This window comes from Zonotrichia leucophrys, chromosome 5 (genome assembly GCF_028769735.1).
Source record: "Zonotrichia leucophrys gambelii isolate GWCS_2022_RI chromosome 5, RI_Zleu_2.0, whole genome shotgun sequence".
In the NCBI taxonomy this organism is placed as follows: domain Eukaryota; kingdom Metazoa; phylum Chordata; class Aves; order Passeriformes; family Passerellidae; genus Zonotrichia; species Zonotrichia leucophrys.
Genome location: NC_088175.1, coordinates 20,097,882 through 20,121,991, shown reverse-complemented (window position 1 = coordinate 20,121,991; position 24,110 = coordinate 20,097,882). Strand labels below are relative to the sequence as shown.

Genomic DNA, 24,110 nt, shown 5'->3' with positions numbered 1-24,110 from the left:
ATGTGCTAATAAAAAGCAGTATTTGAGACATGGCATTATGTCTTCTCTGCTAAACTTGGTCACTGTTATGCAGAGCAGCTACCATCTGTGTCCTGCTTCACTGCCTGAGACCCACAGCCATTGCAGGTGGATGTGTCGCCAATCCTCTCCCACAACAACCTCACTGTATTTTACAGCCCACAGCACTTCACATTACTTCTTCGTGTAAAAGTTCAGTGTTGTGGTCCAGCCCTTGGGAATTAGTGTCTGAGCTGGCTCTGCAGTACAGGGGTGATGTGGTTATCAATCCTTCTGATAGGGCTGGAGCAGTCTCTGACTGGTGGGAGGGCTTGTGCATTACTACATAATACATCAAACCTCTGGTGTGGCAGCTTCTTCAGAAGAGGAGATAAATTTTTCAGTGCCCCGTGTGCCTCTGTGCAGGGCTCTGTCGTTCCACACACCAGGGATTGGCTTACCAGCATCAGGGGGCTCAAACAAGGGTGGAGAAGGTTGGGCTTGCTTATTGTGAAACAAGTGATCTGCTTAACACAGCTCTAGGCTTTTGTGAAGGAGTCTTCTCTTACAATCTGGAGGAAAAAAAGAAAGAAGAGCTTAACTGGGAAATTAACTGAAACAATTCTCTAATATAGATTATTTCCTCTTCCTCATCTTAATGTGGAAGTACTGGGACAAGCTCCTGCATCAGTGACTGCGAGAAAGTTACAGCTTCGCTTCATCTTTTCTTCATCGAGGTGAACTCCTTCTGTTACAACTGCAGAGTGCAGCTGAGTCTGTACAGTCTTGACTGTCCACTGCTGTTTTACACTTTGAATTCAACAGCTCAGAGACACAATGGACATTAGTGACAAATTGTGTCTCTCAAGGGTCTGTACTGGAACCAATGTTATTACATAACTTCTTTAATTACATGGGTAAAGGGTTCAAGTGCACCCCCAGAGAGTTTGCAGATGACACCAAGCTGAGTGGTGCTTTGAAACACCTGAAGGACAGGATGCCATCCAGAGGGACCTGGACAAACTCAATAAGTGGGCCAAGGGAAATCTCAAGAATTTTAACAGGACCAAATTCAAGGTACTGCATTTGGGTTGGGGCAAGCCCCAGTCTCAGCACAGGCTGGGGATGAGCAGCCCCAGAGCAGCCCTGCCCAGAGGGACTTGGGGGTGCTGCTGCCTGAGAGGCTGCACATGAGGCACCATGGGCACTGCCAGCCCAGAGAGCCAAACGTGCCCTGGGCTGCATCCAGAGCAGCGTGGGCAGCAGGGCCAGGGAGGGGATTCTGCCCCTCTGCTCTGCTCTGCTGAGAGCCCCTGCAGGGCTGCATCAGCTCTGGGGGCCAGCACAGGAGGGACAGGGAGCTGCTGCAGTGACTCAGAGGAGGGCCACCAAGATGATTAGAAGGGTGGAACATCTCTCCTATGAGGAAAGGCTGAGAGAATTGGGGTTGTTCAGCCTGGAAAAGAGAAGGCTTTGGGGTTGCCTTCCAGTAGCCGATGGGAACCTACAAGAAAGATGGAGAGAGACTTTATACAAGGACATGTGATGACAGGACAAGAGGCAATTACTTCAGACTGAATTAGAGTGGTCTTAGATGTTAGGCAATAATTCTGTACTGTGAGAGTGGTGAGGCCCTGGAACACGTTGCCCTAAGAAATGGTGGGTGCCTCATCTCTGGAAGTGTTCAAGGCCAGGCTGGATGGAGCTCTGGGCAACCTGGTGTAGCAGAAGGTGTCCCTGCTCGTGCAGGGGGTTTGGAACAAGATGATATTTAAGGCCACTTCCAACCTAGACCATTCTGGGACTCCATGATTATCAAGTTTTGCTCATCTGAGCTGAAGCACAGAAAACAATAGAGAAAACAAGGGAAGAGGATAATAGGGCTGAAACTGCTGTTTTAAAACATCTGCTGTTCTCCATTTTTCTTGGCTTCTGCTTCCCACCCCTTTCATTCTAGAATCTCTTGATGAAGTAGAAGTAAAATCCACTGGTCTGCATTTCAGAAAGTAGTCTTTAAACTTTCAAACACGGTAGACATTCTCACCTATATTTTCCATGCACAAAAACTGCAACGGAAAAATATCAAGCAAAATTGGCAGTGTGTGCCTGGAGGTCCTTTTAAAAAAAATGGACCCACTCAAAACTATATTTCACCCTTGGTCCTAAATAACTGGTTTATGTTCCAGGTGAATTTCTGCAGCAATTTGCAGTTCTACTTTTTCAATTATCCATTTTTCCTCTATTGAGATCTTATTCATTTCCATTTACTTCTGCAAAGTCCTTTTTCCTGTTCACAGTGCCATTATGCTTTTCCGGACCATTTCTTTGAAATTAAGTTCTTGGCTCTTTATCTTTTCATCATTAATTACTGATGTCTTTTTGACCTCTGCTTTGTAAGTGACCATGCCATATTTCTATTTCCTATCTTTTAGGCTTGTTTAAGATATTTTCTTTCTTTAATGACCTGCTCTGAATAGCTTTGCTCTTGTTTTTCAGTCATTTCCCAGAATGGCCACACAGCCAAACCTTTGCCCTCCTCTCTTGTTTTTCATCTTGTCTCTGCTGTATCAATGGCCTAGTTAAAAATGTATTTTACAGCTGGCTGAGGACAAACCTCACTCCGTTTTTATAATTATGCTGATCATAATCTCAAAAACCTTTTGTTATGACTGTGCACCAGTTAGAACTTCTCTATGGAAGGCCAGAGGCAGTTGAGTGTGAACAGAAGTGGGTGCTGCTTTCAGACTTGGGGTTTGGTTTAGAAGAACATGAACAGAAGCCATTAATGTTGGATTAGTGAAATGTTAGTTTAAATGGCTGAGGACTTTTTCCTGTGTAAAGGTTGTGAGTTTTTTTGTCAAGCTCTTCAGTGAGATGGGTGATACTTTGGTACTTCAGGAAGGCTCAAACTTGTCATTAGGTATCAAAATTATTTCTTGGACTGGTTCCACATATACCATTTCACCATGCCTTATAGTGGCATTTTCATTTGCTTCTTCCTTCTTAATAATTCTCCAAGGATTTTTTTTTATTTTATAATTGAAAATATTCAAATAGTTCATAAATTATTTTCCTGTCTTTGCCAAATTTTCCATTAGCATCAGTGGAATCTCATTTAGCAGACAAGGTTAGACTCCACCATCACCTCCCAGTATTCCTTTCTTGTGGACTGATGGCTAGGAAGGAAGGCCAGCTGTTTTTTTCAAAATTTTGAGAGTGGGGCCTTGTTGCTGAAATATATTTAATATATGTGTAAAGGGAGACATGATACATGCAGGCATTTGCTGTCATTTTGTTCTTTTAAATAAATAACTGAGTATAATGAGTCCCAGCCACAGAATGAACATAATGAACCTCTAAAAAAGATGTTGTCTGAGAGCAATATTTACCACTGAGGAAGGGATTGTTACAGAAACGAGAATTGTTTAGACGTTAGCGAGTGAGGTAAGAATCTATTAAAGGAATTAAAAGCAAAGATGACTCATCACACATTTCTGCTTATTTGTAAGAGACACATGAAAGGCAGGGATTTCAAAACATTTGTATTTAAAAAACATCAATAACAAAGCCCCCTGATTTAATTTTTCAGTCTCATGGGCTTCAAAAGAAGATGTGACTTTTCCGCATCTGCCTTGAAAATCACACAGCGCTGGAAACTAGAAAAGGCTTGCTTTGCTTTGCTACATTTAATTTTTAGATTGGTCACCTGTAGGTGAAATTTACACCATTTTCTTCTCTGCAAAAAAATCTAGAAACTGTTTTTGTTGCATTGAGAGTCAGGTTTCTGATACATCTCAAAGGGGAAAGTGCTTCTGCCCCTGCTGCTGAGGCTCCTGTGGCTGCGGAGGACAGCCTGCCTCACCCCCTGCTCACCTCTCACTCCCCTTCTCCAGCCAGCCCACTGCTCTCCCTGCTGAGAAAATCCCTCTGGAACAGTGAGCAAGGGAGTCAAGCAGCTCTCTGTGCTCTGCTTTCCCTGTCACGGGCAGGAGACCCTTGCAATGGGTTAGTGTGCCCATTTAGGGAAAATACAGCATGGCCAGGCTTTTATGAGGTTATCTGGGAACTGCAGCAAAGCGTCACAGCACAGCTGTGGTAGAAAAAAATTGGTCTTAAATGTTTTTCATAGTAGGATACAGATAATATTGATAATATAAGTACAGAATTTTTATGGGTACCTTTGCTATAGGAGCATAATAGACAACATAGGAACAAAAGCAAGAAACAGAGAAAGAAGTGAAAGCAGAGGAGAATGTGTACACAAACAAGGAAGTTGGCCAGTGCAGTGACAATGCTGGGAAAAGAAAAGGAGATACAGTTTAGCAAGTCTCAATCTCTTTCATTGTACCACTTAAGTTTTGCTGAACAATGTTATTTCAGGTGTCTCCTGTAAATCCATCATCTGTTAGAACAGCCCTTGGAAATGAACTGGCTAGTACAAGCTCCTGCTCATTTTGACAGGACAGTCAGTAAAGTCCTGATGAGGTGCAAAGGGGCAATAATTTGCCTGTACACGGGAGAGGCACCTCAAGGATCAAACACACTTATAAAGCTGTGCAGCAGCTGGGAAGGGGGGAGGAGAGGAGAGAATGTGACCCGGCCGTTCCCAGGCGAGACAGAGCCCCTGGATGGAGCGCTGCTGGGGAGAGCTGCCACACGGCTGCAGGGCTGCTCTCCTCTCCCTGCCTCATTCCTGACTCGGCAGAGCCCCGTGAAGCCGGTGCGTGGTGACGGGCAGAGCCCTGCAGCTCTCTGGCTCGGATGAGAAGCGCCACACATTCAGGAAAATTAAGCTGAGCTCAGGGCCGCAGGGTCGGTGTCAAACTGCTGCCAGACTTCTCCAGTCTGGGCTCATTGCTGAGGATGAGGAGGGTAGGCAGGGAGAGAGAGGACAAAGGGGCAGGAAGGGTCTGAGATCTCACATCCTTCTCCAAAAGGTGCTATCAGATCTAGCGAGGTCAGCAGAAAGTGAAGGCAGCTTCTTTGAGTTGTGGGGGCACCCTCCCCATGCCCTGAAACAGCACCTTGTCCTGCACAGGCTGGGCCCAGTGGGCACTGAAACTCAAACTGGCTTTTGGGGACTTGCTTTTTAGGAAAAAGTGATTCCTTTCTGAAGTGGAACTTTGTGGAGGAAAAAAAACCCAACAAACCAATTTCCACTTTTGAGAATTAAGAAAAACTGTTTATTTTAATGACACGCTTTCTCTTTACTGCATGCCATTTAAAAATGCCAAACTGCATTTTTTCCTCCCACTTAAAGGTACAATAAGCCGTATAAACATAAACCAGACATAGGGCATTTCAACCCAGGAACCAACTGCTTTCAAATTCATCATGCTCTAAGAAAAATGCCTTTATCCTAAGATATCTACAGGAGCTGCTGCCATGTTTGTTCCAACACATGATGCTTGTTTTGTAAATCCTGTCCTAACTCTGACATTCTTTACTTTGATTTTAATTTCTGATACAGTTCTGTTTGTGTATCTTCCAACTGAACATACCGTGCTTCTGTTTAACTGTCTATTTATAGTCATAAGAGAAATAAACATATAAAATAAATGCATCTTGATGCATAGCTGTGCAGCAGTACAGATGTTTTATTAATGAAAATGAATCCAGCTTTTTGTAAGTCATGGCAGCAATATAACGTATCATTGTTTGCTTCTCTGTTAGATGGTCCCTGCTGTTTTTACATAGAAATTCCTGTAATACTTAAAGGACATCTGGAAGAATTCAGCCAATTAATCGAATTCACGCAGGAGCTAGGCTAATGGCTGTCTGAAAGGCAGATTACATTAAATCAAACTTGCAATATGAATGAAAGTACTTAATCATACATGCAACATTCATTAGACGTGGCACAGCAAGTGTTTTGATTACTTTAATGAAAGATCAGGTAAAGTGCATCAACTGAACAGATTGAAGAGACAGCATGCTTACAAATGTTTGATTATGTTGACTATCAACAGAAACAGTGCCAGTAATTTATAGCAAAACATATTTGGAGGAGGAGGAGGATGAAGCTGGTGAACTTGGGAGGCAAAATGGAATTTAGGCCCTGTCTCCAAGCACTTTAATTAATATTTAGGATAGCTAGACTTTGATTAAATGTCACAAAAGAAGGAAAACAAATGTGAGTGGAGAATCCTGCATGGCAGCTGCTAGGGATCATTATATTAGCAGTACTTGGAGCATGGTGCTGGTTTTGAGTCCCCTCTCCTGGCTTTGAAGTAAAGAGGGCTAAGTCTGAAGTGGAAAAAAATTTTCAAAATTTTTCAAAATTACATATATGCACGATGATTTTGGCTTGGTGCTACTTTTCCCCTGGGTTCTGCTGGAGACATCCTCCAGTTGCCACTGCCCTTGCCCTCTGTGCAGGCACTGGCACCTGGAGAGGGGAGGGAAGCTTTGGGTTTAGACCTTCCTGAACCATTGATGCATCTTCCCTTTTCCCACCTCATCAGCCAGCACAGCATTTTGTCATTGCCCTGCAGGGTTGCGTGTGGGTGTTCACCCACAAAAAACAGAGGAGAGTCTCCATCCTGACACACCTGCCAGGAGCTGACCCTGCAACCTTGCTTCTCTGAAGCACAATGGGCATTTGCCAGGTCTCATCTATGAGAGAAAAAGGTGGATGGACTCAGAAGCTGGAGGTGCACTGTCAGAAAAGAGCAGCAGCTCTTGTGCCGCCTTTCCTTGCCCTCTGTCATGTTCCCTGCAAAGAGATGAATCACTATTTTCTTTTGGGAGCTATCTTCCTCCTCGTTGCTTTTCTGAGATGCAGGCGCCCAGCTCAGATGGGGTTTATTTCCTTGTAATGCAATTTTCCATCTTGTTCCTTCTGGGTGCTGCTCTGCCCAGCTCTTTCCAGCCAGCTTTCCATGTTGGTTTGCTTGTCTTCTCCCACCCCCTGCCACTGGTTTTCCTATCAGCGTCTCCCATGCTCCATCTGCCCCTCTGCAGCTGTTGCTGGCAGGGGTGGCTCCTGCACTGCCATCTGCTCTGCAGTGGCCAGGCCATGCCTGCACCTTATTCCACAATAAATCCTGCCCTTCCTTTCCATAGGCAAGCAAAGACACAGTAGCGTACTTCTGTCAGGAAGTGCATCCAGTTCTGGCGGGAAAAGGATTTGGGAACTTGGTGTGACCTGAAGAACATGGAGGGAGAAATAGAGAGGGTTTCATGGACTAGGGGTGGCAGAAAGGTCTTGGGCAACAGCCCTGGGGAGTTACCTGTTGCACCTCGGAGTCAGAGGAGCTCTATTGAATGAGGTGGCCTTAGAACAGGGGCATGAAAGAATTATTGGGACTGGGGGGGAAAGGAAAAAATGTAAATATTTCCCTGTGGGCTCAGCTTCCTGCACCACATCCCTGCAGAACTGAACAGGTTCCAGTGCCAGCACAAGAGCAGGCTGAAGTGTGACCATAACAGAATCAAGTATTTGTGGCTGTGATTCATCTGCTCCTGATCTCTGCTCTCTGAAAGCAGAGATTGAGTCCTTTTGGGAAATTAGACAACCAGCATGTTTCTCTGTCCTGCCTAAACTCTGCTGGAGGCAGGTGTGGAGTTTCCCTTTACTGGAGGCAGGCACAGGAGTTTCAGACACTTCATTTCTCCCACTCTCCTGCTGCCTTGTCTTTGGTCCTTTGGTCTCTTCAGCTGTTGCTCTCTCTGCACACAGAACCACTCACCTGTCTGCACACAGACCTGCCCTGAGCCCAGCTGGGACTCAGCCTCCCTGAAAGCCACTCCTGATATCCATATAACTGATAACCATGGCCCTCTGTACTAGGAGATCTCTATTTTAGTGAGCTGCAACATATAGTGATGCTTGTAGGGAACAGACTGCTGAGAATCTCGTGCCAAAGAAAGCCAAATCTCCCTGTTTATGGCATGGTGAGATCGATAAGTGACTCCAGCAGGCAAATCTGGCCAATGGCAAAGGGCTCCAGCCTGTGGGGTATGAGCTGAAATCCAGCTGAAATCTGTCATGAAAGTCACAGTGGCCCCATCGAGTCTCCTATAACTTCTGTAAGTTTGGGAACATCAGTCTGCTCCCTGGAGAGGCCCTGGTTTCCCTGCAATGGGCTGATGCAGATGGAGGTGGGGAAGAACCAAAATGTGAGATTGCTCCTTTGGCCCTTGTGCAGCTGCTCCCTTGTGGAGCAGGGACAGGAGCCATGGCCCCACTGTCCTCCCAGCATCACCTCAGTGATGGGAGGAGATGGGACCAGTTCCCAGCATCACTTCATTTGTGGGAGAAGAGGAAGGTTAAATGTTTTCATAGTGTCTGCAAAACCCTTCAAATACCTCTAACCCAAGTCAGAGGACACTTCACAGAGCAGTGTTTTCTGCCTTCCCTGATGGAAAGATTTCGTTAATATTTGATCAATGAAGAACACAGAGCAGCTGTTAGCATCATTTTCCTCTTGAAGCAGATTGTCCTCAGGTAAAACAAAACACAATTAAGAGACTAGCAAGGTCAGTTATATTAGACAATCCATATCCTCATAATGCAGATATTTCCTTCAATGTCTGTCACCAGCATCAAATCCCCAACCACAGCAGGATAATTGGCAGCCCTGTTCTAGGGGAAGATGAAATGGTTTGTGTTGCCACCAAAACCAGCCTGGATTTTGTTTAAGTGAGGAGCCTGGGGGTGGTATCGCTCATCCAGCTCTACTGCTGGAGAGCCATGCATCAAGGACAGGCTTCTGAGGCAGCTTCTGTCTCCCTCCTATTTACTGCTCCATTAATTACAAACCAGATGTCAGGGCAAGATTTAAAAGTCAACTTTATTTGAAATCTTGCAATGTAAAAAACTCAACCACAACAATTTTTTTTTTGTGGTGGGGAGGGGAAACATGAGGGAGAGAAATGTTCTTTAATCCTTTGCTTATAGTTATTCTCTATTTTAACTCTTATTTTTTTAAAGTTGTGGTTATTTTTTCTTTTACTGAGTGGCAAAAGGAATTTCTCTTTTTATTTCTGTCTCCTGAGCCCCCAGAAGAGTTTTTAGGGTTTTCTCTGGGAACCAGACCTCACTTAAGACCTTCTCTCTGCCAGCTGGCATTTCTGTCTTACATTCCTCTTGCTGTTTATGCCCCAAGACTGTTCAGAAATACAAATGCAGCTGCCCACTTGCTTGACAATGTTTTATTTGGGGACCATGGAGGTGTAGACCTGTTCTTCAGTGTTTGCACAGGTTTCCAGGTGTCCTGGAGCTGCTGGAGAATGGCTGGGGCTGAAAGCAGTGGTATCCGTACGGCACAGCCAGAGATCAGAGTCTCCAGACTGCTGGGATGCACAAGGATCTGGATGACGAGCTTCTAGCCCAAACTCTGGAGCACCCTGGGCAATCAGATGGAGCATCCTCCAAAGTCACATAACCATGGAATTGATTAGGTTGAAAAAGACCTTTAAGAGTTCAACCATTAACCCAGCACTGACAAGTCTGCCACTAAACCATGTCCCTAAAAGAAGACAGCAACAGGGAAAGGTATCTAGAGGAATCTGAAGACTGTCCTCACTTTGGAAGGTCCCCAAGAGGTTGGCCCAGTCATCACTGAATCTGACTGCTGAATCTTGGCAAGGCTTGAATGGGTCCCTTAGGCTTATGTTAGCAGCAGTTATGAACAAGGCTAAAAGTCCCCTTGCACAAAACAAGAAACTTTGGCAAAGAGGGAGGCAGAGCAGTGCTGTAGCAAACAAACAAACAGTGCCTGTTTCCATTTCCTAGCACACCAGCATTCAGCCTCAACCAGGGTGAGGGAGGAGGGAATGGACTGAGGAAGCAAAGGATGCAAGATTAGGAACTGGCTCCTCTTGATTTCACCCTGCCAGCTCCCCACCAGCTACTGCATTTTCCCACTAGAATTCTGATTTCCTATTTACTGCGGGATTAACCCTTTGGTTAATCTCAGATCATTTAAGGATGACTCTCATGTAAGCAGCCAATGTGTTTAATCAAGGCCAGTCTGATTTTAGCAGACTGTAGAGAGCACAGTGTAAGGACAGGAGCAATAACATTATTCCGCTCCTTGCTTAGAAAAGCTTTGACCTTAAATAAATTTCCCTGTAGTAGCATGTTCAGGAAGGTGTAGTGCTGCACTCTCAGCTAGGTGATGGGACTACTGAAATGTAATAAGACAGTGAAAAAAATAAAAATCCAGCAAACTCACACAGGATTTGGAGATGTGCCCCCAACATTAACTACTATTATTAATTATCTGAGTTTTGCAACTGTAAAATTTTTGGTAGGAGTAAAGGAGGATGGCAAGATGATAAACCCATGTAACAGTTTGGAGAGCTTAGAAGCTGTGAGAGTTGGATGTAATGTCAGTCACTACAGTTACATTCTCTTGTAAATGTGGGAGGGGAAATAATCTGTAATCACAGAATAATTGTGACCTTTCCAAGTGGAAGCCAGGGCACTGGGAGTTTATACTGGGGCAGAGACAGCCTGGGGAAACCAGCATATTTATTGAGAGAAATAAGGCACAAGGTGGCTGCACCAGCTCGAATCCCCAGGCAATTTTGCCGGTGCATTTGTCAGCATTGGCACATGCTGCAGCAAGAGCAGGGTGCAGTGATGGGTTCTACAGTTTTGGGTCCCACCTTAAAAACTGATCACAAACTGGAGGCAAGTTTAGAAAGCTACAAGAGGGCTGTGTGGAGGGCGCTGTGAGCAGGGGGAGGCACAGAGGGGCATTGCATCGCAGGGAGGGACATCAGCTGGGGGAGATCGAGCAGCAACTCCACATCTGTGACTGCAGGTTACTGCCCAAGCCTTCCCACCATGTCTGGGCCATGTCAGATGATGGAGAAATTCCCTGATGCAGCTCCAGTCTACAGCTTTTACAGGAAAAATGTTTGGAGTTTCAGTAATCACTCAATACATGTGCTTTCCAATGGGGACTTTACCTCCAGATACTCCTGTGCCGGAAAAGGCATTGTTGGATTCCTCTTAGGATTGGAAACTGAACTGGACATTCCAGAACTAGACATTCCTACCACAGACTATTTTTGCAATGTGACAAAAGAAAATGAATGGGATGTTAATGGGAATATTGTTTACAAGGGGAAACTGAAAGAACTATTTACATATTGCTTGGAGGAACAGTGGATCTGTAACCAGAGATCCAGTTATTCAGTGAGAAATGTAGCTGGAAAGTCCAGCTACAAGGGTAGAAAAATTTGGGGTAAAAATCAAGCAGCCAGTCAGTCGAGTGACCTAAGTGCATGAAAGCCTGGCTCATTGGTCCCAGTTACAGATGCTCCTACTAACAAAGGGTGATCTCTGGCCCGTGGACTATATAATCTAATCCGAGATCCAGTGCAACCATGAAAATGGAGGAAAATGGGAGAGTAATGTAAAACATGATTAAGACTTTGCTAAGCAAATATAATTGGAGCACTTACACAGAGAAGTGGTTTGAGAGAGTTTTGAGCAGCGGGAGGAATTCTGGTCTTGCATGAAGGCTTCACATCTTTCTTCCACTTCTGGAAAGCCCGTCGAACCAGAGGTGCTGTTCCTCCCTTTCTCCTGGTGCTCTCTCCTTCCTCCGGCTGGGCGATGCTTCCAGCAGTGAGTCCTGCCCTGGCGAGGGCCGTCTGTGCCTGGTCCCCGAGGGAGCCGCGGTCATTCCCGATGGCACGCCATCTCGTGTATACTGCGGGCAGCGGGTCTGCGCTGGGACAGCCCGGTCCTGCCCCAAGGCCGGGCTCGGGGACAGCAGGAGACGCTGGTGCCGCGCGGTGGGGCCGGCGGGGCTGCTGAGCCCCCGCTGCCAGTGCGCTCGGTTCCCCTAAAAGGCGATTGTGCTTTGGCAAACACGGCTCCTGCCTTGCCCCAGGGGCGCAGCAGCTGCCGCCCGGCTCAGGCGCCCAGAACGGGCAGGGAGTTGCACCGGGCGGGACGGGGGGAGGTTCGGCCGCGTTTGCAGTTTGCGGTACCATGTAAGAACCGCGTCTCAGTGCAGTACAACAGTACCACACGTCAGCCTTGCCTCCCCTGAGCTCGGGAGGCTGCCCGGGGGCGAGGCTGCCAAGGGACCAGTCATGGCCACTACGCAGAGCCGTGATTTAGCATTTTACGCGGCGGCGGCAGCCCGGCAGCCCTGCTCTTGCATTGGGAGCTCACCGCAATGCCGGAGCTTTCTGGCTACTTCTGGGAAAACTCCTGATGTGGCTGTGCAGAAGGACGGAGCCAGTTCCCGGCTCCGGCTCGCTTCAGCGGAAGGATGCGCGGGGCGGTCCGTGCGCCCCGGCAGCGATGGAGGCACCGCACGAACACCCACGACAGACGCTCCTGCTCGAGCCCCTCGGCCGAGGCGGCAGCGCCCGTGACCCAGCTCGGGGTCTGTCCCACCGGGGAGCCATTCCGGCCCCACGCCCCTCTCGGTCTCGCAGGGTGCGGGCGGCACCCGCCCGTCCCCGCGGCCCGAGCGCGCCCGCCCGGCGGCGGCAGCCCCGGCCCGCTCCGGCCCCGCCGCCAGCGCCGGCCCCAACTCCTCATTGGCCGCCGCCGCCAGAGGGAGGATGACGCCCGGGCGGGAGCGGGCGCCGGGGGTATAAAGGCCGGGCGGGCTGCGGGCCGTGCCGCGCTCCCGCTGCCCCGCACCGCCCCGCCATGCCGCGCGGCTTCCTCGTCAAGCGCAGCCGGAGACCCGGCGGCTCCTACCGGGCGCGCCCGCGGGAGCGGGACCCTGACCGGGACCCTCCGCCCACGCCGCCGGCCCCGCCGCCCGCCGGCGAGAGCGGCCCCGCCGCTAGACAGGGAGCGGAGGAGGAGAAGGGCGAGGAGGAAGAGGGAGCCGTCGCCGCTTGCCCCGCGACGTGGCCCCCCGGCGGCGGCTGCGGCGGCCCCGGGCTCACCCCGCCGGAGGCTCCGGCCGTCTGGGGGGCTCCGGGGCCGTGCAGCGCGGCGGGGCCGCGGGCGGCTCTCTTCGAGCGGTGCCTCAGCTCCCCCGCCTCCGCCGAGTCCTTCCCCCTGGCCGCCTCCTTCCCGCCCGCCGAGAAGCTGCTGCTGCAGCCGCGCACGCCGCTGCCCGCCCCGCCGCTGCCGTCGGTGCCCGCGCTGAAGCGGCCGTCCCGGGCCAAGGCGCCGGCCAAGAAGGGCAAGGCCACGCGGAAGCTGAGCTTCGCCGACGAGGTGACCACCTCGCCCGTGCTGGGGCTGCGCATCAAAGAGGAGGGGCCCGAGGGCCGGCCGGGGCCGCCGACGGGGCGCACGCCGCTGGGCGAGTTCATCTGCCAGCTGTGCAAAGAGCAGTACGCGGACCCGCTGGCGCTGGCCCAGCACCGCTGCTCCCGCATCGTGCGCGTCGAGTACCGCTGCCCCGAGTGCCACAAGATCTTCAGCTGCCCCGCCAACCTGGCCTCGCACCGCCGCTGGCACAAGCCGCGTCCCGGCCCCAGCGCCGAAGGCGCCGCCTCCGCCCCGCCGGGCAAGGAGAACAGCCCCGAGCGGCGGCCCCGCGGCCCCGCCGCGCCCCAGCCGCCGCCGGGGACCCGTCAGCACCGCGGCGGCGCGGACAGCGCCCCGGCCGCCCCCGGCGCCAGCCCCGGCCCAGCTCACGGCGGCGCTCCCGGTGCAGGCGGCGGCCCCGGCGGGGAGGCGTTCGCCTGCCCCTGCTGCCAGAAGCGGTTCCGGCGGCAGGCTTACCTCCGCAAGCACCTGGGCACCCACGGGGCAGCGCGGCCCGCCGCCTTCGGCCCGCCGGAGCGCGGGCCCCTCACCTTCGCCTGCCACCTCTGCGGCGCTCGCTTCCCCTCGGCGGACATCAGGGACAAGCACCGGCTGTGGCACGCCGTGCGGGAGGAGCTGCTGCTGCCGCCGCCGCCTCCCGCCGGGGTCCCCGAGAGCGGCGCGGCGGGCGGCGAGCGGCAGGGCTTCCCCTGCAAACACTGCCCCGCCACCTTCTTCAGCGCGCCCGGGCTGGCGCGGCACGCCAGCAAGTGCCACCCGCCGGAGAGCAGGCAGGTCCTGCTGCTCCAGGTGCCCGTCCGGCCGGGCTGCTAGGCCCGCGGCCGCCCCGGTGGGACTGCTCCGAGAGCCCGGGCTAGCCGAGCGAGCCCTGGCCACGCTGCAATTCCTATGGAAAGTCGCGGCTCTCACGGCTGCGACGTCGGAGGGGCCGCCCTGTGACTCCCGGCCGGAGCAGCGACGCGCACCCGGCCGGCACGGCGGCGTGTTGGGCCAGGGGCCGCGCTGCCGGCAGCGCTCACGGCGAGCCCCGCAGCTCCACAGCCACCGGGGCGGCCGGGGGACGGCGGCAACAGGCGAGAAGCCCCGCCGGCACCGGCCGGGAGGCGGGCAGTGCCGAGGCGTCGGGTGGCGGCCCACCCGCCGGTACCGCCAGTACCTTCCGTAACGACGGGGAGAATTACGGTTGTATATAGGGTATCTAAAGAGAGGAATTATTTTTCGTGAGAAAAGGAGCCTGATCTAGTGACCTTGTTTTCGTAGCCTTAGCCCCCGAGCTTCAGCATTCGTGGTGTACTCTAAGGTAGCTGAGAAGGTAAATGTTCATATTAAGTCAGTGTCAAGTCACATAATAGCTAGCAAAACGTATGGGAAATTAATCGTGCTGTCTGCTTAATTGAAATACAAGGTGTTGATCTATAGCTAAGTACGCATCTCCTGCTTACTCTGTGTCTCTGTCCTCTAGCAACTGTGTGGTAGGCAAAACTCGCGTCTCCGGCAGCTGCCCGTTCCCAAAGCTGCTGCGCCCCGTTCGTGGCTCGCTAGCGCGGCGCGGGCAGCAGCCGGGAGGGCGGGCCGGTGCCGCCGGGCCGGGCCGGGTGGGCTCGGTGGGCAGCGTGCGGCCCCGCCGGCCCTTGCACCGCGGGCAGCGGAAAGCACCGCGTGTGCCGCTCGCCTTCCCAGCGGCCTCCGGCCTCTCTCCTGTGAGCTGCGCTTTTGATGTGAGCTCCTCCGAGTCTTGTGAGCAGCTGAAATTAGGACACGAAGCAATCTTTAGACATGTTGCTAAAGCACAGGTGATAGGCTACCTTCCTTCTCCCCAACGACACCTACCTTTAGCAAAGCAACCCGCGGTGTGTGTTCCCCGGCTTTGACAGTGCTCTGGCCAAATGCTTTGAAATGCTGTTGAATTTACCAGCTACTGACACTTCAGCCAGTATTTATTTGTTGGTTTATTTATTTATTTATTTTTTCCATGAGTGCTTGTTTCTAAATGTGGTAGTAGATGAGTTTAAAAATAAGGGCAAGAAAATTCAATAAAAGATTTAAAAGAAAGCTCATGCCTTTCTTGAATTCAGCAGGGCAAAATGGGTCAGCTGGTGACTTCTGAAGAACCAAACTGATCCCAGTTGTAGTCTTTGTTCTAACACTCTCTGATGTGAGCATGCAAAATATTTCAATCTCTCAATTAGCATCCTCTAAAGCAATTATTTCTGTAGTTTTATATTTTCCTACACACAACAAAGGATGTACCATGCCCAAAGGCTGCGAGCAAGCGATAAGTGCTTTATGTCAAATGTGCTTCACGGACTTTGTCATTTTAGTTCCAGAACCTGGACAAATGAATTAATACAATATAACCTAATGCAGCCAAGATTTGCTTTCTGACAAAGGAGGCTAAACTTGCAATTCACTAATATGCCAAAAATAAAGCATGTTAATTTAAGTTGTGCATTTTTCGGTCGTTTGTTGACAACAGAGACTTAGGTAAAAATGCCTGTTTATGGAATTAAATGAGTTTGCCCCTGGAAAGTCACTAGTTTTTTGTTTTTTTAAATCATGGTTCCACTTTCTCTCCTTGTGTAGTCAAAGATGAAGGGCTGCAGACCCAAATGTGATGATTATTAACTGCTCCTACAATTGGCACCTGAACAACCAGCCTGCCAGAGGGAACAGCCTATGTTTTGTATTACCTGCAGAGCTCCATGCAATCTATTTTCTAGATCTGGGGAAAAGTTTTCAGTTGGGCATTCTTGAGAACTTGTGTGTGCTTTTTTAATACAAAGGAAAACTAAGCTGTGTATTGCATTTAACTGCTTCATGTGCATGTAATACACAATTCTTCTATAAATTGGACTAAGAATCTAATCAGGGAAGTGAATAACTAATATACAAAAGGTGGTAAGAATAATTTTATTGGATTATTAAATAACATGTTTTCTCTTCAACCATTACAAATTTGTAGATACTACATGAATGACAATACATAATTTCTTTTTTTATTGTTGCCCATATATTTACACATGCAGTTAGTACCGATGCCATGCTACATTTTGTTAACAGCATTTTGTTGTTTACTAGACTCGAAATGTGAGCATTTAATTTTCTGTAGGAAAATACCTCTGGGTGGGTGGAATTCATGTACTAATCTGCGCTCACAAGGTTGAAATTATCAGCATTTCAGGCCAGGCTCCCGGAGCATGTTCCCTTTTCTTCCCTAGGACCCATCATCACAGCAATGAATTTCTATCAGGAAAGTGTTTGTTTTTATTCTTTTTTTAATGTAAGAAAAAAGAATATACATCTAGATGAAACAGCATAATGATAATGGCTAAAACTCATGAAACTCAATGGCATTTACTATTGACACCACTTGGAAAAGCAAACATTATAAAAATATTTGGAAGCCGAGCATAAATAGAATTTCAGAACAGTGATTTTTTTTTTCTGGCATAGATTATCTGCAGAATTAAGAAATGATACATTGCTTTATGATGAAAGGGTACTGTGAGCAAATTATTTCATTGGATTCTGTGATACTTGAAACGCCATTGAACTATTTTATCCTCAACATAAATAATCTGTACACATCTTGTGCATTAACATTGTGACATCTGACAAAGACTTTACAAATGCAACTTCAATTTAAAATTGTACATTCATTTTCAAATTGTACATATTTCTTTCTTTGTTACAGAGAAAATTGCAATGGGGCATAATAAATATAGTGTAATCCAACTGCAGTCTCTAATTCCATGTTGACTCAAGATCAACCAGAGTTAAAACCCAAAGTTAATCATCCATAATCATCCAAGTAGGTAAAAGGTGCAGGGTACAAACTGCACTGCAAAGGAAAAAAAAGGCTGACTGGAGTTTGATAAAAAAAAAAAAAGCTAAATTATTAAAGTAAAATTCCAGTGTCACTGTTTAAAATAAACATACAGAAAAGGAGTATGCAGGGCACGGGTGCACACACATTTGAGACATTATCCTTGAATGCACGGCGTGAGCAGTAAAGCCCCGAAGGTGGTGAGTGGCTGCGGGAAGGGTGGCCAGTGCTCCTCACTAGAAAGCTGCAGGCATCTCCTCTCGCCCCTCAGGACTTGTTGGCTGAGCCGGAGGAGCGGCGCAGCTTCATGGACATGCGGCTCTTGCTAGTCCGAGGAGACATTGGAGAGGCTAAGTCTGTTCCATCCACCTGTGCTGTTGCTGCTGCTGGAGTTTCTCCCGGCTGAGTCTCTGGGCAGAAGCCTGCAGAGGACAGCAAGAACCGGAGGCGTCAGTGCCACCTGCCACACTCGCAGCACGGGATCTCTTAGCAAGGGGCTGACAGGAATTTCAGTGCTGCTGTCACTGCCACAGCATCTCCTAGCCCCTTATCAGCTGTGGGTGGTGGTATTGCTCATGGAATTAACAACTGCCACAAATCCACCCCTATAGGAAAGATGATTGCAGAAACCACTGAGCTATGGGACTGCAGAACCCCCTTGCTCTGAGCAATTGAGGCAGCACTGAAGTGGGCAATGTTCTCCCGCTAACCAGGAAAACAAACAGCTCCAGTTCCCTTGCAGGGATGGGGAATCATTAGTCAAACCACAACCCAGAAGAATCCAGTCTTTAATGAGAACATGAAGGTTAACAGCTCATTGCACATGAAGGGAGCTCTAGGAATGCTGCTGAAGAGGTGGAGTGAATTGGGGGCCAACTGAGAGAGCAAAACATCTTCTCCCATACCAACTTTAGTTTGTGCTTCAAAAGGCAAATTCCTACAGGGCCCACAAGGCAGAAGCTTGAACAGATTGTACTAACTGGATGCACTATATGTTAACATTTCTTTGTAAAAGGAACAAGATGAATTTGAGACAATGATATGTAATTCATCAGCCCAGTGCCCAGAGCTATGCTCCAGTGGCCCCAGAGTCCTCACTGCAAGGGGACAGAGCTCTTTCCTACCAACAGCCTGTCTCCAAATCTTCTTCCATAGACATACAAAAGGAAAAGGAGAAAATATGAAATCAAAATTACATTCTCCTTCCCATGCTATAGAAAATTAATACTATTAACTCCCATCTATAAAACTAAACTGCATTTTCATTAGTCATTTACAGCCACTGGCAGTGTGATTGAACTCAACTACCACAGTTGCCTCTGAAGGCTTCTAACCCATATAATTTAGAGACAGAAGCCTGGTCCTGCAGGTGTCAATGGGGAAACCCCTGTGGACTGCAGTAAGCCAGAAATCACTTGCTATTTCTTCCACATCATGCTATTACTGGTAATTCTTTAAAATAATAATGCAATAATCAGCACTGAAGATCTCTCTGCCTCAGTATACATTTCACAAATAAAGGGTGGAAAAATCATTCAAAATTGGTCATGATTTATCTTGAAAGATTCCACTAAAATCAAGTGAGGTCATAAGGTAAGAAATCTAGGAGCAAATTTAAAAGATTGTCATAAACCTGTGGTATTTAGCAATCTGGCTGTTCTTGCCTGGTACCTCACCTGCCTGCTCCAGAGCAAGAGCATGGTACTTTCTATCTTCAAACTGACACGACCCATCAGAGTGACAGGGGAGAGAAAGGGCTGTTATTTGTTCCCCAGCTGGTGACAGTAATTTTGTTCATGAACTAGGTACTTCACTGCCAAACAGTCTGGAAAAGCATGATAATGCCTGACTCACTGTGCCTTATAGAAAAGGCAAGCAGGGAAACATGCATTCGCATTTTCTGAAATTCTATCTTGTTCTGATTTTACAAGAAATTAAAGCATTTCAAATGGTGGAAATTAGAGAATAGAAAATAACCGTTGTTGTTTTGCACAGCATACCATTCACAGCTAGCGTGAAAGACCTTCCGTTTCAAGCCTTTGCCCTTTACCTTGATGTGGCCAATGCTTTCTAGTGGAGGTTTTGGAAGGAGAAGAAATATCACAGCATTTCTTTCTTTGTTGAGAATGAAGAAGTGATGAGGAAGGAGGAGTGGAAAGAAGTGAGGAAGGGGGAGGAGAAAAGATAAAAGATAACAGGTGTGAGACATGAGACACGAACCGCAGAGATTGAAGGGTATTAACAGATGAGCACAGAAAACGGAATTTCGAATTTCATTATGCAATTGCTGCTCATGCTACAGGTTAAAGAGAGTGATGAGTTAGTTATGTGCAATGAAGCAACAGCTCTGAAATACGGCATCATACTTACCAACTAAGCATTACAAGAAAAAAAAAGGAAGGGAGAGAGAAAGAAAAGAATTCTATAACATTATCCAGATCCAACAACCTTATTAATAGCAACTGAGATACATCCTAAACACTGTCTGAAATGCTAGCTTAACATTGGTGAAAACAGGTAAATACTCACACACATACACACAACTGATAAGGAAAAACAAATGGCAACTTGATATATGGCTTCTGTTCTCCAGCTGTTTCACAGTTCTGAATACATTAAAATTATAGCCAGTCTTAACATGATACTCCTGAAATCATGGAGCAAAAGCAGCTAGTTTTAAGATAGCCAGTCTGCATTGAAGGGTTAAACCCTAGTGTGAAATTTTATCATGGGCTTTTGGAAAAAGAAAACCTCAGTCTGCCCCATTATTTCAATTAAAGTATTATTCCAGTTGTAGCTTAAAATTTTGTTTCTAATTCCTGTGGACACAAGCACAAATTCACATATAACAACATTTTTTAAAAAGAAACTTAGAGCTATTGAAGAACAGAAGTCATGTAAAGTGATTTTCACATCTGAACATACCACACCAGAAGAGTGAAGAACAACAGCACTTAAAACAGATTTAAAGTCTGACAGAAATTAACAGATTAATTAGTAACTAAATTTCTTTGGATTTTAGATAAGCATATATATACATACATACATTCACACACACACGTGGATATTAAATATATTATATAAAAATTTTGCAGACTTTGCTTCCCCTTCAGAGTTTTAAAATTTTCAGTATAAAATGCTATTATCTTTATCTCTCTCCACAATTGTCCTGGTCCTGGTCAGGAAGGGGTAATTTTTGCAGTAGTCAGGAGCGGGTATGGCTAGGACCTGGAGGTTATTCTATAGCATCCTGTGCCATTTATTGGGGAAAGGCTCACCTCTGGGTCAGTGTAGTGTGGTGGAGGGAGTGGTTGGGTATTATTGTGGGGCAGTTCACCTCCTACATCAAACTGTTGGCCTCTTTCTTGTACCCTCTAGCACTGTTGTTGTTACTGTATGTTTTCTTATCTCATTGATGCTTCCAGTAAATATTGTTCTTATCTCTTCAGCTTTACCTTTTATGCCTGCAATTCTCCTCTCCAGCCTGCACAGGAGAAGGGGAGTGATAGAGCAGCACATGGTTTGGAGCAGCACATGGGTTCAGTGGGAAGGTGGAATTGGAGAATACCATTCCTAAAACACAACAGCCTTCTTTGGTGCCCAATGTGAGGCACCAAGGGTTGAGACAACAATAGTTCTGCCCAGAGTGAGTTGAAAAATAATTTGACCTAATCTGATCTGATCTGTTGCATTAGGTCCAAACCTACTGGTCACAATGTTGCTTGGTCTGCTCGTGTGGGTGTGGTACCTAACCCTGTACATGTTTCTGTATATCCACTATGTGCTCATAATGGTGCTCTTTTTCAGAGCACGGAGAGGGATTAGGATTGCTTTGTTGCTGTACTATGGAGTATCAGTTTATGACATGGTAAAATAAAGGGCAATGAAGGTCATTTGGGATGTGTATTCAGTGTTTCCCTTCTATCCTTACTCAGGCATTAGCTCTGGGGGCCCATCAATAATCACATCCAGTCTGTGGGGGGAAATGGGGAAGATGATTTTCCCAGCTTTTCACCCCCTTTTCCTCCTTCAGACCTCTTAAAACAGCTTCTGAGAATTTTGAATTCCTGTTGGATGTTAAGGAAAGCATATTCTTGTTGCTAAGTCTGCCACTTCTCCTCAGTGCAGTCTACATCGTATTTAGAGTCAGGCCAGAGATTTCTTGGGAGGTCATTCAGAGATCTGCCCTGAGGGTGGATGGTCATGAGTAGCACAGAATGCAGGAGAGAATGGGCCAGTTTTTGGGGAAATTCTCTTCTCCAATGATTTAGCAGTTCACCTACACAAGCCTGGTAAAGTGACAGAATATTTGCAAGGAGAATGCTGTGGCAGCTCCAGAGAGGAGCAATACAGAAGATGTGTGGGCATCTACATGATGTACTTTTACAGCCAACTTCTCTACCCAGGCAGTGATGTCCTGCCACAGTTCAGTGGCCCAGATGGTTTCCTTCTGCACTGCCAATCACCCTTTTTACACTGTTGTAGCCACAGAGCATTTGCCACCATGCACGAGTCAGTGTAGAGGCCATTCCTCTCGTTCACCTGAGGCCAGCTGGATGGCCTTCAGCTCTGCACCCTGACTTGATCTACCTTGTCCCTCAATAGCTTCTGTGACTCGCCATGTAGGACTCCACACGTCATCCTTCCATTTTTGATGTATCCCTACAAAATGCTGGGAACCATCAGTGAGGAGAGCATATCCTTCTTCATTTTCTGGTAGCTGATTACTTGGGGGATTGGAGTTGGGCTACTGAAGAACCTTCAAGAATGGACAGGTGGATTGGGCTGCCAAAATTTAAGTGTCTCAGGTGCATCTGGACTGGAACATAAGGGTGAATGATTTCTTGGTGGGCCCCTAACACCTCAGGTCATCAAGGAAGAGATGCAACATCCAGATGGGCTTGTGACTGAGGAGTGGACACTATATCCCAGGTTATCCATAACCATGAAACATGCACTGCAATTGGTCAGGCTAAATGGGTAAAGCCTCTCTGGTGTGGGGGACGAGGGCTGAAATAAAAATGTAAGCAGGCCCGGCAGTTTGATTACATTGCACTCCCACAAATCTGCCTAGACAAGTGCTATGTGCTGACAATGGTGGAGACAACAGTGAATGGCTGGGACACACCCTGTGCCTCACATCACTGCCCAGAACACCATCCCGGAAACAGCTCATGTGGTGACATAGCACCCCCAAAAGAACAGAGCTGGACAATGGGACTCATTTCAAAAATATCCTCATAGACACCTGGGGCATCATAGTCCCTATCCTGCACCAGTCTCTGGCAATCAGGAATGGTACAGTGGACTGCTAAAAACTACATTGAAAGCAATGGGTGGTGAGACTGTCGACACTGGGATCTGCATTTAGCACAGGCCAATCAAAACCTCAGTGTACTGCAGATGGATATAAAGTCCCTGCGGAGCATATGAGAAATGTGTTAGGGAAGACAGTTTGGATTAATCCTGCCTCAAGCAAAGACAAACCCATCCATGGGATTGTTTTTGCTCAAGGACATGGGTGCACTTGGGACAGGGAAACACAATGTGTAGCTCCAGGGAATTTGATTTTTGGGTTAGAACAGTCTGAAATGTTGAATTGTATAGAAATGGTTGCTGACGGCGCTGCCAGTGTATGCCAGAACTACCGTGGACAGTGAATATGAACTGCTCCAATTGTGAGCTCCTGGTGCAGCTTGCAACCACCTGACAACCACCAATCCTCCTGCCCTGGAAGATATCTAGGATGGACTGAACCCACAGTCATCAACTAAAGGAAGTCAACAGACACCTTGGAGGGATGGTCATTGCCCACGGAAATGGCACTCATGCTTATGTAGATATGAAGATACACGTAATAGTCAAAAGGTGCAGGATCTGGGCATATTGGAGATGGTATAGAACAAAGGGTGGAAAATGTCCTGGCTCTGGCCAGGACAGGGTTCTTTTCTGCAGCAGCCAGAAGGCAGCATGGCCAGGACACAAAGGTTATTCTATGCAACTTGGTGTCATTTGCCAGCGATGGGGTGTGTCTGTGTCCATGACAATTGTTTGCCTCTTTCTTGTACCTTCTGTCATTAGTATTGATATTGTTGTTGCTGCTGTTCATTTTCTTATCTTACTGCTGTTTCCAGTAAATTGTTATCTCAACCTGTGCCTTTAATGTCTCCAGTTCTCCTCTCCAGCAACTGAGGGAAGGGGGAGTGATCAAACCAGCATATGGTTTGGAATGGTCTCAGTGGGAATACCGAATTGGAAAATACCATTCTTAAACCACAACAATATATTTAGTTATCCAAAATATAAAAATAGGGTTATATATGAAGGCTTTATGGACAAATGATGTGGAGTCAGAAAGAGCTAAAAATAAACAAAGCAAATGTCTTTGGACTTTTAAGAGGCAGAAAACATTGGGAAGTGATCCATATTTTTCTCCTCTTAGATTTGACAAGTGACAAATACCATAGCTTGATCAGCCATTTCAATTGCCTCTGAACAAGGAGGTGGGTCAACAAAGTTGAAATGCGAGATTTTCAAAGTCCATTTGAAAAATTTAGTATCTTCTAATGATAGTATCTTGGTTATTTGATTCAGAAATCAACTATTCAAATCTAAAATGGAATCCTAACTACACACAGACTAAATTAGAAGTGAGTGAGATGGAGGAATCTGGAGGTAACAGAAGATATGCGCTGCCATGACTAATCTTGCACATCAGTTTTGACTTTCAAAGGAGAGGCCTGAAAGTGCTGCATGGTAAGACTACTCTCAGTTCTTCTGGCTTTATCACACCTCATTGTCTGGATCAGCACTGCCCCGAGTGCTATGTCTGCGAGTGACCATAGGGGAAAATAATTTGTGCATGTTGGTAAATTTTGATGGTCTTCTGAGATACTTCAGCATGTCCCACCTGACCTTCAAGGAAGAGGGCAATAATTTTTGTACAGCTTGTGCCCTTTGCCACTCTTATATATTTCAGACCAAATCTGGCCAAGTTGTCCATCATGCTTAGCAGCCTTGCTAGAATCAAGTCAGTTATGTCTTTCACTGATTTTGTGAAATGAGGAAAGGAAGAGA

At 47.5% G+C, this 24,110-nt stretch overlaps 3 protein-coding genes across 15 annotated transcripts in view; 1 reads left to right on the top strand and 2 right to left on the bottom strand.

Moving 5' to 3' along the window:
- Positions 1-477: 477 nt before the first annotated feature.
- On the bottom strand, positions 478-12,467 carry LOC135449048 (vasodilator-stimulated phosphoprotein-like). Of its 2 annotated transcripts, none has more exons than XM_064715515.1 (2): positions 11,419-12,467; positions 478-569 (listed from the first exon to the last, which is right to left on the bottom strand). In XM_064715515.1, the coding sequence occupies exons 1-2, from the start codon at positions 11,953-11,955 to the stop codon at positions 537-539; spliced, it is 570 nt and encodes a 189-aa protein (XP_064571585.1). In that variant the 5' UTR covers positions 11,956-12,467; the 3' UTR covers positions 478-536. The 2 variants fall into 2 exon arrangements, with proteins under 2 accessions (XP_064571585.1, XP_064571583.1); XM_064715513.1 differs by lacking the exon at positions 478-569 and adding an exon at positions 8,448-9,348.
- Positions 12,468-12,614: 147 nt separating this feature from the next.
- Positions 12,615-16,520, top strand: INSM2 (INSM transcriptional repressor 2). The gene has a single exon (XM_064714716.1). The coding sequence runs from the start codon at positions 12,629-12,631 to the stop codon at positions 14,018-14,020; it is 1,392 nt and encodes a 463-aa protein (XP_064570786.1). The 5' UTR covers positions 12,615-12,628; the 3' UTR covers positions 14,021-16,520.
- RALGAPA1 (Ral GTPase activating protein catalytic subunit alpha 1) overlaps positions 16,099-24,110 on the bottom strand; it is a 129,166-nt gene continuing 121,154 nt past the window's right edge. For 6 of the 12 annotated variants that reach the window (XM_064714703.1, XM_064714708.1, XM_064714711.1 and 3 more), the window contains 2 exons: positions 19,034-19,148; positions 16,099-17,455 (listed from right to left, as the gene is read on the bottom strand). In XM_064714703.1, the coding sequence (XP_064570773.1) occupies positions 17,359-17,455; positions 19,034-19,148 (212 nt within the window). In that variant the 3' untranslated portion in view covers positions 16,099-17,358. Of the gene's footprint in view, positions 17,456-19,033; positions 19,149-24,110 lie in introns of those variants that run through there. The other 6 variants (XM_064714704.1, XM_064714712.1, XM_064714714.1 and 3 more) reach the window with 4 other exon arrangements.